General features: G+C 41.8%; 1 protein-coding gene across 3 annotated transcripts in view; it reads left to right on the top strand.

The window, feature by feature from the left end:
* C11orf49 (C11orf49 homolog) overlaps window positions 1-12,728 on the top strand; it is an 88,888-nt gene that overhangs the window by 62,583 nt on the left and 13,577 nt on the right. For all 3 annotated transcript variants that reach the window (XM_015287186.4, XM_015287187.4, XM_025151376.3), the window contains exons 4-5: window positions 4,761-4,845; window positions 10,318-10,403. In XM_015287186.4, the coding sequence (XP_015142672.2) occupies window positions 4,761-4,845; window positions 10,318-10,403 (171 nt within the window). The remainder of the gene's footprint in view (window positions 1-4,760; window positions 4,846-10,317; window positions 10,404-12,728) is intronic.

The raw sequence follows: 12,728 nt of genomic DNA, 5'->3' as shown, positions 1-12,728 counted from the left end.
AAACAATCTGTGGAAATTTTGTGTCCTACCATAATCCAGAGTGGAAAGCTACATTGCCCAGGACTCCAGCCTTCTTGGATAGCTGTATATACAAGATGATGAATATAAATTTAAGTTCCTTATTCCCATCAAGGCAATCCTTCTGTTTCTGGGGAGTTACTAATGTGACTTTTGGGGTCAGATTTCATACACCAACTGTAATAAATATTCTCCTACTGCTTTTGGCATATTTATAGCTGTCATAGGTTGTGACAGCACTGTAGATAGCTATGTCTTGTGCCGAAAGCAGCCTAGATACAGCAGCAATGACTGCAGTTCAGGTTGTCCTAAATATTTATTGGCTTCCTGGGTAGATTTTACAGCCTTTGCTGAGCTCCAGGCATCTGTGGCTAGGCTGCTGTCAACATGAAAGACGACTCGTTTAAAGATAGCTCAGGTGTGTCTACACTACACTTCATTCAGGACACCAATAGCAGGCTAAATGCATCATTTAGCATTCCTAGAGTTTGCTTTGCTTTGCGTTAGGTGCCACCTGTCAGCTACACACAAACAGGAAACAGAAGTGGTAAAAGAGTCTAGGTTTTGAAAGTCAGGGAAATACAAAGCAGCTGCCTTCAGGTGCTAGCCATTTTTATCCAGAAAGTGGTGTGTTTTTTTTCCAAAACTATACCATTTGGATGAACATCTCTGTTCACAGTGTCTCTGAAATGTGAAGGCAAGTCTCCCATGGCATTAAGGGACAATAAACTGATTATGGATGGTGAGATCTGGTGGACAACAGTCTGGATTTTACTAGTATTGTGATAGCAGCAGCAGTACAGGATAGGCAGGAATCTGAAGACCAGTACAGCAAAAATTATGAGTAAACAGTTAAAGAGCTTCTTCTGCAACTTTAGCCATACCAATTTATTTTTCTTTTTCTGTTAAGTCTCCCAACTCCTTCTTAGTGGACTGCTGTTTTAGAATCCGTCTGCAATTTGTTGATTAGCTATTTTGCTAGTAGAAAAGTGTTACTTTCAGTTGTAAACGAAGATGGTTAATGTGCAGATTGCAGTTTCTCTTCATCCTTAAGCACATGATATGATCAAGTTTATTGCACTGTGAAAGTGTAGTAGAGTGCATATATTTGTCTGCTATAGGGTCAGATTTAAACTCTGTGATTTGCTTCGTTACTGGAACTTGAGATATAGTAATTTTGTGGTAGCAACCAAAGTGGTAGTTGTGGATTCCAATTTTCACTCATTCTGACTGATACCTTCCTTCTTTTCTTTCTTTCCTCCTCTTGCAGCATTGGAGACTATTTACTCAGCTGTGGCCTGGAGACAGGAAGGAGCAATGTGGTCATACACCAAACTGCCCTTGTTTATTCCAAGCAGTTCTTGGCAGGCGGTATGGTGCATGGGCAAAAGTAATTTTCTGCATGGTCTTCACTGACCTTGCTGTAGGGAATAGGAAAACAGTCATCACAGAAGGCTGTAGACACCTCCTAGGGTCTGCGGTGATCCCCCTTCCTGTTTAATAGGTATCCATCCATAGTCTGAGAAATTGGTATGATTTACTGGTCAGATGCCTGGGGTGTCTACAGGCTGAGTTATGTTATGGTCTAAAAGCCTGCATGCTTTGGTGACTCATTTGAGGGTGCCTTCTCTCTAGGCGTAAGCAGCAAGAAGAGTAAAGAACAAGCTTCCCCCTTTACAGAAGGAACTTGCAGTTCCCATCTAAATAGACTACTTGCTCAAAGACTGTGTTTAATTCTTCACTTGTACTGAAAATAAATGTCACCTTCTGATGTGTTGGCTGGAGAGGATCTCTGCCACCGTTTCCTAAAGTCCTTTTATGCAGACTTCTGTTTTAGCTATATGTTGCTTTGTGGTTTTCTGGTGGAGGAATAAGGATGATGCTGTAATTCAGTACAAAGAATGAGGAGTAAAAGACAACATAAATGATTATTAAGTTTTAAAAATACATTAATTCCAGGCAATGAGATATCTTTATGCCTCAAAGCTAATGCTTACTGAGGGCCCAGTTACCCTTTTAAGCTGCTTTTGTCTAGAAATCTGACAGAGACTGTGAACAACTTCCACAGAAAACCTCCTCCTACCTTTGAGAAGAAAGAGAAGGCTAGGATTCAGAAGTCTGTGGGAGAATTATCCTCCCAGAACCTGTCTGCTCTGAATGCATGAGGGATGCTCTGTACACTGCTGGCCACTCCACTGTGAAAATGTTAGGGGAACAAAGCAGAGCATCAGGTATGACTGGGCAAGGTGTTGGAAGTAAAATAAGCAGATTTAACTTCAAATCAATATAGTTGCCAGTTAAACAGACTGTAAAAAAGGGATTGTTTTATTGGCATGCTGACAAATGAATTGAAAAAAAAGCAGAGAGACAGAGGTACAAGGATGCATAAACAGGAATTTGAACTTAAGCAAACCAGAAATGTAACCTGAGTATTGGACCAAGCTTCCAAATGGTGTGACTCTTTGAGGACTAACATGTAAACTTTTTAGGTAAAGATCAGGATTCTAATGCCCACTATTACTAAGAGCTAGATTTAGAAGTCCTCGAAGAGTTAGTTGTCAGAGGCCCACACCATACTCTTCAACAATGAGAAAATGTGTTTCAGAAGAGTCTTTTTATGCCCACCTACTAACCTACTCCCTATATTGAGCTAGTTGAAGATGATTTCATGAAGCTTGCATGTACTTTAAATGATCAAATAGCTTCTTTAAGAAATTAGGACCAAAATATGTACTGGTATAAATGAATGTCAACCTAACAAAACAAAAGAGAGGAATATTTTTCTTTCTATGTCGTTTAATAAAATATAAATAGTGACCTGGCATTTGGCTGAAAAATCAGTTAAAAATAGCAGTTTGCTGCTTGTAGTAAGCGGGACACTTTCAATGGTATCTTGTGATTACACTTAAAAGCTTGGCAGTACTGGACACCATCGTAACCCAAGCTCAGTCACATGATGACTGATACACCAAGTGTCTGCAACAGAGATCAGCCTCTGAATTGTATTTTAGATAGAAATGACAATACAAAAGAAGTTACAGTGCCCTCCATACTCTCTAAGATATTTCACATTTCAGTGCCATCACAAAAATCTGAATTCAATTCTTATCTGGGAGGAAGAGAGATTCTGATGTATTTATCCCTGTAGAAGAGTAGGCTGTGCAAATCCCTATAATGGTATTGTAGAGCTGCACAAGCTGGGACTCCCTTGGATTATTTCTGATTTCTGACTGCAGAGCTGGCTTTTCCAGGCTGAACAAAATGTTTCTACTCATTGTTCAGAATAACCTTTTAGTACCACGACTTGAAATCAAGGGTGCTTTATCAGGTAGAAAGTCCTCTCGAGAGCAGTGTGAAGTATATAATTCTAGGTAATGTGTGTCTTACAGTTATTATAGAGTTTTCTGAACAGAAAATATATTAGCTCTCTCCCCTCTTTCCTCCAGTCCCGTGTTAATAATGCAGTTAAAATCTGTAACCTGATTTTGATGACAGTGGTCCTGCAATGTTTCTGTAGTCAGCATTGAAAAAATTACTTTGGCTGAGTTGGACATTGCAGTGAAATGTCCTTTGGTACTGCATACCTGGCTCTTGAAATGTCTGACAGAGTTGTAGCATTTTCCCTTTCTCTTAGTTTTGTGGAAATCTAGCTTTGAGATAGGAAGAAGTTGTGGCTACCATCTGGGACAGGTGATTTGGTTGATTATTTGAATGGGAGCTTAGGGGCTATGGAAGGTTAAGATGTGTCTCTGGTAACAGAACTGATGCTCTGTACCTCAGTCCTAATGCCTGTGCCCTTTGGATTCCCTCCCCAACTACTGCTTGGCTCTACCTCCACCCCTGGCTCTTTCTTTCATACTTCACATTTTTCTGTATATAGAAGTACTGCAAAATTGCTGCCATTCAACTAGTCTTCTCCATAACTCCAGTCCACAGGCCTTTGGACCATGAACATACAATCATGTTGGGCTTTTTGACATCAATATATTTCCATTCCCTTGGGATCCTATAAAATTCCATAAGATTCACCTCTATGACTCTTTTTGCTGAACCACAGAGGCCTTTCTTGACCAGCCTTTCACAAAGCAGCTCCCTAAAACATAAATCATTTGATTGCTCTTCTTGTGTTTCTTGGATCTTAGTTCTCTGCTTCCTATAATACAGTGACCAGATTTGTACACATTATTCCAAAAAGAGACCGTCCAGCTGCCTTACCGAATGCCAAAGTAATAACGTCTGTGGTTTATGCTCTGTAGCCTTCCATATACAACCCCAAAACCTTGTTTGCCTTTGTTACTGCTGCCAGATGTTCTGTGGATGGTTTTCAGGCTTATTGTGGCGAATGTCATCATGCCAGTGAATTTCAGCAAATTTAAGCAACTTTGAAATGATTCTTTTTTCCACATTCAAGTCAAACCAAACTGTGTTGTCACTTGAAACTGCCCTGTTTTGGTTACCTCTTTTTCACACGGAATAACCACTACCTGCTACCAGCTTCTCTGAGGGAATCTCTTTAGAAGTGTTTCCCCTTTGTTAGGCCTCTGGTTGTCTGGTTCACTTGAAATTCCCATCTGCAGAGTCCAGCTCTGAGGGTCTAGGCAATAAGGAAGCAGATTTATTGTTGCTATGTACTCAGTCTTAAAATGAAGGTAGAAGAGAGCATGAATTTTTTCTAGAGATGAAACGGGGAGAGATCAACCTGCAAAAACAATTGTGATATTCTCACCTCTCTTTTCCTGCAGATTTGCTGACAGCACAGGAATACCACTGCCTGCTGCAGCTGCTCTGCCCTGACTTCCCAATGGAACTCACTCAGAAAGCAGCAAGGTGGGTCCTCATCTACTCTTTTAGAGCAAGATCGGTCTTGCACACGTGGACTTGGGAGCTAGATTTGTGGGTAAAGGTATGAACAGAGACCTTCTGCTTTTAAAATTCTGGGGAAAAGAGATATCATGATTTGGGGTTAAAAACAGTGTTTTTTTCTAGCAATGAGAAAGAATATATATTTAAGGCATACAAAGACTGAAATATGAGTACTGAATGTTGCTCGAAGTTCAGAAGGTGAGTTGCATATAAAGGAATGTTAGCCAATGTGGTTTTAACTGATATCATTTAAAATCATATTTACCATCCTTAAAATGTATTATCCATCAACACCAGCTTCCCATGGTTGATCACATTTAAAAGGTACTAAGCTCTGGTGAATTGCTAATGTTTTAAAGTACTTTAGTTAAGAACACAGTAGCTAATCTGTTTGAAATTTTATTTTAATCTAGGCAAGGCCTAAAGCAGAGTAGATGGCTCAGGGCACTGATAATGTGATATGGGACTTTTTTTACTGATAGTGTTGGCTGGTTCCAGCCCAGCCCAGACAATTGATTATTAACTATCTGATGGTGAAAATGTAATGAGGTATATGCATCTTTTGGGATAGGGGGTCTTTTCGGATCTCAGTACACACACATATGTAATCACAGCAGGATTACTGAATAAATACTTTAATTCCTAGCCACCTCAGTAGAAGGGGCATGGAAATTAAAGTTTTTTAATGGACACAGATATAACACTGGAAACAGAATCCAGGCACATGATCAGGATATTAGCTGCTCCTGTATTGTTCATGGCCTGAATAATGAAGAGGTCCTCATTTTTGTATTTTTCATTTTATCTTTCTTCAGCATCAGAGTCTCTTGAAAATAATACCAAGACAGGAGAGTGAAAAAGTGTTATCCATCTGCTAGTGCTTCCACCTGGCTGGCTGAATTCTTCCCTGGTGCCTATGTCTTGCTATCTGAATTAAAGCTGTGCTGCTTCAATTAATACTAAAAGATGAGCGCTGCTTTTCCCTCTGGCTCATCAGTGTACCTTCTGGGCTCAACAAAGTGCAGTTGATTGGCCTTCAATGCCAGACTGAGAAAGAATGCTAACCCTGCAGCGGGATTATATCTGCTGCTTCCTTTCATGGAGGTACAGCAGCACTAGTCCCATGTGTGGGTGTGCATTTCATAGGGTTCCAGCTGAGCTGAGCAGGAATTTGTGATGGTGCATGAGAGGAGACTCCAGCATATCTACACATGTTATGATGTTTGTGTCAAGGAATTTAATCCACAAGGCTGCTGTAAACTAGAGGCCCCATTCGGAGGCCTGCTGCACTGTTATGTGCATGCCTTAGAGACAGGCGAGCAGGCTTTGAGAGCAGGTGTTAGAGAGAAACGAAATCTTTGTCAGATGCACCCCAGCTCAGGTGGGGATGACCTCATTCTTGTTGCTGGCTGGCTAAAGATTTACTTAGACAATGCTATTACTCTGTTGGAAGATAACCCGATTGAGCACTTTTAGTAAAACTTGCCATATTTCTGAAACATCTTTCTCTTTGCTCCCAGTTGTTGCTCTCTCTCTTTTCCTTTCTCATGTCCCATGCTGCTACTTAGTCTAGTTCCCACTTCCTATCGTTCTCCTTGGTTTTGCCTGTCAGAAAGGTGAATTGGTCTTCTGGGAACAGTTGTTTGAGTCCTTGCAGAGTGGGAATGGCACCCACAGACCTCCTGTCACCCTTCCTCCTTCAGTCTGCTCACCCCTAGCAGTTTTGTTGCTAATTCGCCTTGGAAAAGGAATTCAGGTGTGGCAGTAGCTCCAGTGTTGGCTGATACAGCCAGGACCTGTGTCATTATTGGCGCTCCTAGGAAGGGAGCAGTCATAGCTGTATTCTCTGTGCTGCATGATTGAGATGATCTCACAACACGGTGCTCTCCACTTGTCCAGGAGCTGTTGCTATGCACTGATAACAAACACTGGAAGGGAATAAGACCAGGCAATGTCAGAGCAGAAGAACAGAGGTTACAACAGTATTGGTTTTGTTAGCATGACATCAGAGATCTCCATTTTTCTGTTCCTGGTGCCATACAGATGCAGAAGTCATACTGCCCAAAAAACAAGTTATATATGTCTATGAGATTTCTTGGACATCTTTTTCTTCAAAGGGCCATAGGCATTAGCACATTAAAGATTTTTATCTATAGGGATACCTTTGATCTTCAGAGGCACCTTCTGGCTTTTTGAATCATGAAATTGCAAAAGGACAGAAAAGGAAGACATTTCTCCTGTTTGGTGCTGGTATCTCAGGACCTTACCTGAGCACTGGCCTTTCTCTTGTAACAAACACAAGGATCTCACTGCCTGCATTGGAGTAGTGTGAGCAGAGTAGTACACAGGTCCTGTGCTGGCTTATGCAGTATGGGAGCTTACGTTGCATTGGTAAGTGCTAACGGAAGTGGGTCTTGAAAGCCTGTACTCCTGTTGCTGAAAGATTGTCTGAGAGTGCAGATCTTGCCCTTTTTGTGTGTTCCATTTATTTTCACCTCCATGTATCAATAAACAAACCAAGTCTCTGAAGACCCATTTGATCCAGCCTGGCTTTAAGACACAAAGAGCCAGTTAGCCCTTACTGGTAGTAGAGAACAGTAAAAGTCCTTTGCCTGGTCAACTTGCCGGGTCTAGAATTTGTCCTGGGAACATACTGTCTAGTCTGGGTTTCTGAGATTTTAGCTGTAGTCAGCAGATCACAAAGTTTCCCCATTGGCACAGTAGCAAGGCTTTCCTGCCAGCCAAACCCGCTTGAACCCTAAAAGACCACTACATCCTTACCAGAATCCCTCAAGCGTAGGCATCTTTCTTCAGTCCTGTCCAGATTTTCCCCTTAGTTTTCATTATTCGCTGAGGGCTAACTACTAACCTTGTAACCAAGTCCGAGCCCCCAAGGGCTTAAAGGCTAGTTTGGACAAGAATGAATAAACAATCCCTTGAAAAACTGGCTACCTAATGAACTCTCTTGAGTTCCAGTTCAGACTTTTCAGATTTTGCCCTCAATTGAGGCCCTGCTGTCTGGGCTACAGACAATCCATTGCTAGGATTCTCTCCTTCCCAGTTGTTTCAGGGAAGAGGTGCAGATACGTTGCATATGATGCTCTCTCAGCTTCCCTGGCTGCACGGTCAGCTGGCTATGTGGGGAAATAGCCAGCTGCAGTCAATCTCCTCATAAATGATTGTATTGGATTTAAAAACTTCTCAACATTTCCGGAGTGCAGACTCCTGGGCCAAGTGGAGTCAGTAACCCAGCACCAGAGTGCACCTGCTTCTATTTAGACACTCCTCTGTTACATATGTGCCATACAGTCCCCCTTTGCAGCTCCTTGCCATCTCTAAGAGCAAGAAATGTTAAATTCCGAGACTTCTGCCTACTTCCTGATGCTCTTCTTTAAGTAGGAGAGTGGAAATTGCTGCTGCAGAGCACACACATTGACCGTAGCTTTAGATTTAAGAAATGAAATTAGTTTATTGTTGTGAAGGTGATATCATGTTGTCTCTCTGCAAAACACATTTAAAAACTCTCCATTATTGTTCTTCTACTTCTCCGGGATGTAGAAATGTACCAGCAACAGCTTTGGAGCTGGTACTTTGAGGGTATCTAGAGATAGACCAGCATTTCAAAGCAGGGAGTGCAGCTTCTCAGTGATGTGGCCCATAGCATTTCGAGTGCTTAAAGTGTGGTTGGAAATGCCAGTAGCTGAGCAGTATTGCCTGAGAGATGAAGATGCTCAGCCTGCCAGCTTCAAAGCCATTTCCTTGATGTGGCCACTGACAACCTCAGTAACATGCTTATTAGTGAGAATTAAGCACTGAAGCGACTGCTTCTTTAGACAGGAGGAGGAGGAGGCTTCTGGAACATAATAAATAAATCAGAAGCACTTTGACATCTTCAAAGAGTTTTGTTTTAAATACTGGGTTTTCTCCTGGGGACCCTCTTAGCCTCAGTCTTTCTTCTTTGAGGTAATTAATTCAAGCTGCTCTGCATGTTTGATTTTGCCACAGTGAACAGAACTGGTCTGAGTGGCAGGGAAGTAAGCCTCTTGCAAGATCCTGTAGCTCTTCTAGATCAGCCTCCCACACAGCTCCCTGGAGTCTTTTACATGAGACATAACAGCATTTTGCCAGCAACGTGTTTAGACTATTGAGGCTGCAGGAATTGGTTTGTGGATTACATTTGGCCCCATGTTCAAAAGGGTCCTAGTAGATGACCTATACTTTGGCTGTAATGAAATGGTAATCCTTCTCATATGGCACGATATGATAGATACTGACCAGATAGGGTCAGAAGACCTGCTTCTGCTTAGTGCTGCATGGTGGTCCAGGAAAGCACACAGCTGAAAGGAAGCACCAACCACCTTTCTTTATCATCCTCCGAATATTCTGGGTTGTTTTGTTTGTTTGTTTTTTCCTATAAGTGGAGTGTTCCCTTCTGTTTACCAGTCTGAGCTGTCACTGATCAGCCCAAGTTTGATATTCCCCTCTTCAGAGCTTTTTATCCTAATGTAGTGATAGTGACCGGAATGATGTTTTCATTGTTATGAATGTTTTTGGCATAATTTAGTTCTTAGCAGTTTTTTTCCTGAAAGGAGGAGGTGGAATTTGCTCTCACTTCTGCTTCATCTTTATGGCCTCTGGCTGATGCATTTGCCATTTTTGTGGTTCAAAATAGGGGTGCATATAACTCCCTAGGTATACCTGGGACTTTGCAGTGAGAAAGAAACACTGTCCCTGGCCTAGGAAGACTTCAGTCTCTGTGAAATTTGACCTGATAATATATGAAAAGAGACTGATTCATTCATCAGGAAAGGAAGATCGGATGTTTACGGTGGGTAATTTTAAAGCTGATGGTTGGTGCAAAAGAGACATCATGTTATTTCCTTTTTAGTCAGGTTAGGTTTGACCATAGATTGGGAGCTAATCGCTGCTGTTATACTTACAAATCTGAAAATAGCCCAGTTCAATGAACTCTGGTATACAAAATAATAGCGTAAGTCTCATTCTGCTCACACCAGTTTTATTCTCATGTAACTGCCTGGTCTTTAGCACCGTTGCTCTTTATATAGTCATGTGAACTCTTTTTTTGTTTGTTTTTATGCCAGTGTTTATTCCATCATGTCCCTCAGGCTTTGAATTATACTTAATGTTCATCTTGTTCTGTTCATGCTGAAGGTGAAGCGTGTAATAGCATCGACATTCAGGATCATCTTCTCACCACAATTTCTCAAGCTGCATTTGTTTGATTTTAGGATGTGCATACCTATGCACTGATGGATGTTCCCATTCCTCTTTTCCAACCCCTTACACTAGGCCAAGCTGCTAGCTGTCCTCAGTTGCACATAGCTCCCTAGCTGCTCTTTCTGTAGATCTGGTATTCCTGCTTGAAGATTTCATTCTTTTGGAGATACTAAAATGTTTCTTATATCTTACTCCTAGGATTGTGCTGATGGATGATGCTATGGATTGTCTGATGTCTTTTTCTGATTTCCTCTTTGCTTTCCAGATCCAATTCTACTATTCAGGTAAATACTGGGAAGCTTCTTACTTCACCCACTAGCGTGTCATTACAGCCTTCCAGCTTCCATATGCCTTCACTTTTTAAAATCTTCTAAGAGTATGGTTTTTCGCAGACAATATATAGACAATGGAATCTACTGTGAAAAGGTTATCTCTGATACCAATAGATAAGGAGCTTTCATAAAGAATTTTGATGAACAGCAAGATCCTTCTCACAGCCAAAGCTTTTGCATATATTTGTCTTAGCCCTGAGACATGATTTTCTATTGTTATCACGTGTATGTTAGCAACTAACGATTAACTTTTACTAGTAACATGTTTTTCCATAACTCTTTAATGCAGCATTTCTGCCTCTAAAGTACTGGCCCCTGCTGGAGATAGGATCAGAAGAGCCTAGAGCAGGGCTAGTCCAGCATTCTGGCCCCAACAGGGATCATGAGCTGGTACCTTGAAAAGAAAAAGGAATTGGACAAATGGATACAATTTCCCTCCCTAATACTCACCCAACTACAGTCCGTTTTCAGCTCAAAATCTTTCTGAAATGCATATAGTTTCTGCAGGTTTAGGAACCCCCATTGGATTCCTCTCCTGAAGATTTCTCATGCTCCACATGAAGTCATGTAAACGTTTAACCTTAATAACACCCTTTGGCAAGGAGTTCCACAGGCCTGCCACCTGTTCCATGAAGAACTACTTTTGTTTTCTTTGGGAGCCCCTAATTGGGAAGGAACAGTTAATCGTGATCTACCATTCCCATATTACTGGTCATTTCTCATATTCTATCCTTCCCCCCAATCCTAAGTAGATGGAGTACTTCTTTTAAAATTCTTGACAGGAAAATTACATATCAAATAATAACAGTTCGTGTGTGTTTATCTTTACACATACTCACCAACACATACACATCTCTGAAAATCCTGAGGTATTTTTAAACTAAGTTCAGGAGGCAAGGGGGAGAAAACTGGATAAATATTCATGCATTTTTCCTGTACAGAGAGATGCTTTAAAATATGTAGGCTTGTTTGTCCTAGCCCCCTCGAGTGTGGTTGAGGAGAGGAAATCTCATTTAGGAAACTACATAGGTAGGGGAAAAGAGGGAATCATTTCCCTCATCAGGATGACATATGTTCCCAAGCATGGGGTGCTGTTGGGGCACTCATGTCTCCCAGCATAGTGCACTTTCAAAAGGCAACATAAGCTCATGAGATTCTGACCATTCACACTAATATGTCCACCTTCTGATGGACATAGCTCTCATTTGGCCTTAATCAGGCAAAAGGGGCCAGATCTGAGAGACACTGGCTAGAAGCTGTGGTAGAGCATAGTTTGTGGTCAGAGTGCAGCCTTGGGTGGCCTGGAGATCTGATCCAACCTGTCAATTTTCTTCTTTGCAGCAGTTACGAATCAGCTGCTGTTCCTAATACAAACAACTCTACTTCTTAGTACTTTTCTGTGTATGCTTACCCTGTAACTCCCCCGCACATATCACAACATTATCCATGACAAGTCATCAAAGAAAACCAGTTAAAATGGTCATTTTGGGTTGGGCAGAACCAGGCTTGCAATGCCTTTAGCTGTGGGCAGAAAATGTGTTTGGAAAGTTCTCCGATACAACAAATATTTCCACTGAGCTGCAAAACCTCAGCTCAGCCTCAGGGCTGACTTACTGCCTTTCCTCTCCACCCGCCTCACGCACATCACCACACTTCCATTCGCTTGGGACACAAATGCCACTGCAGTCCTCACAAACACGCCCTTTGTGTACACACTCAAACATCCCTTCCCAGTCCTGCTCACCCAGGCACAACGCACACATGCAGCCTGTCATACGCTCTCCCACCAACCCACACACATACAAACCACTCCAAATGGAATCTAGATTTGTAAACTGCTGACCACATCCATAAACAAACTTGTTTAAAATTAGGCTCTTGCAGTAAACAGTGGGTAGTATGAGGAGCCTGGGGAGAGGCTTTCTGCCAGCTCTAGCCCTGACCTGCCCTGGCCCTTCCTTTAGATCCCGTGTTATATTTACTTTGGAGGAGCACAGAGACAAGCTGGGATACAGCCTGGAGCCCTGACTAATTTACTCCTTTTGCTTCTGTTGCAGTTCTATATATTTTGTCCCAGCTTGGTGAGTTCTTAGCTGGTGGTTGTAGGTGAAGAAGTAAAATTTTTGAGACTTTGCAAACCAGTTGTATGTTTGACATTAGCTTTCACGCTCCACTGTTTCATGTTTGCTAACCTCTATTCCCTTTGGAAAAATCTGAACAGAATGGCTGATCTCTCATAATCATCCTAATAGGGAGATGTCAGCAACTTATATGGAA

This window comes from Gallus gallus, chromosome 5 (assembly GCF_016699485.2).
Source record: "Gallus gallus isolate bGalGal1 chromosome 5, bGalGal1.mat.broiler.GRCg7b, whole genome shotgun sequence".
Lineage (NCBI taxonomy): Eukaryota > Metazoa > Chordata > Aves > Galliformes > Phasianidae > Gallus > Gallus gallus.
Note: the sequence above shows the minus strand (reverse complement) of the source record. Positions and strands in the feature narration are given on the sequence as shown.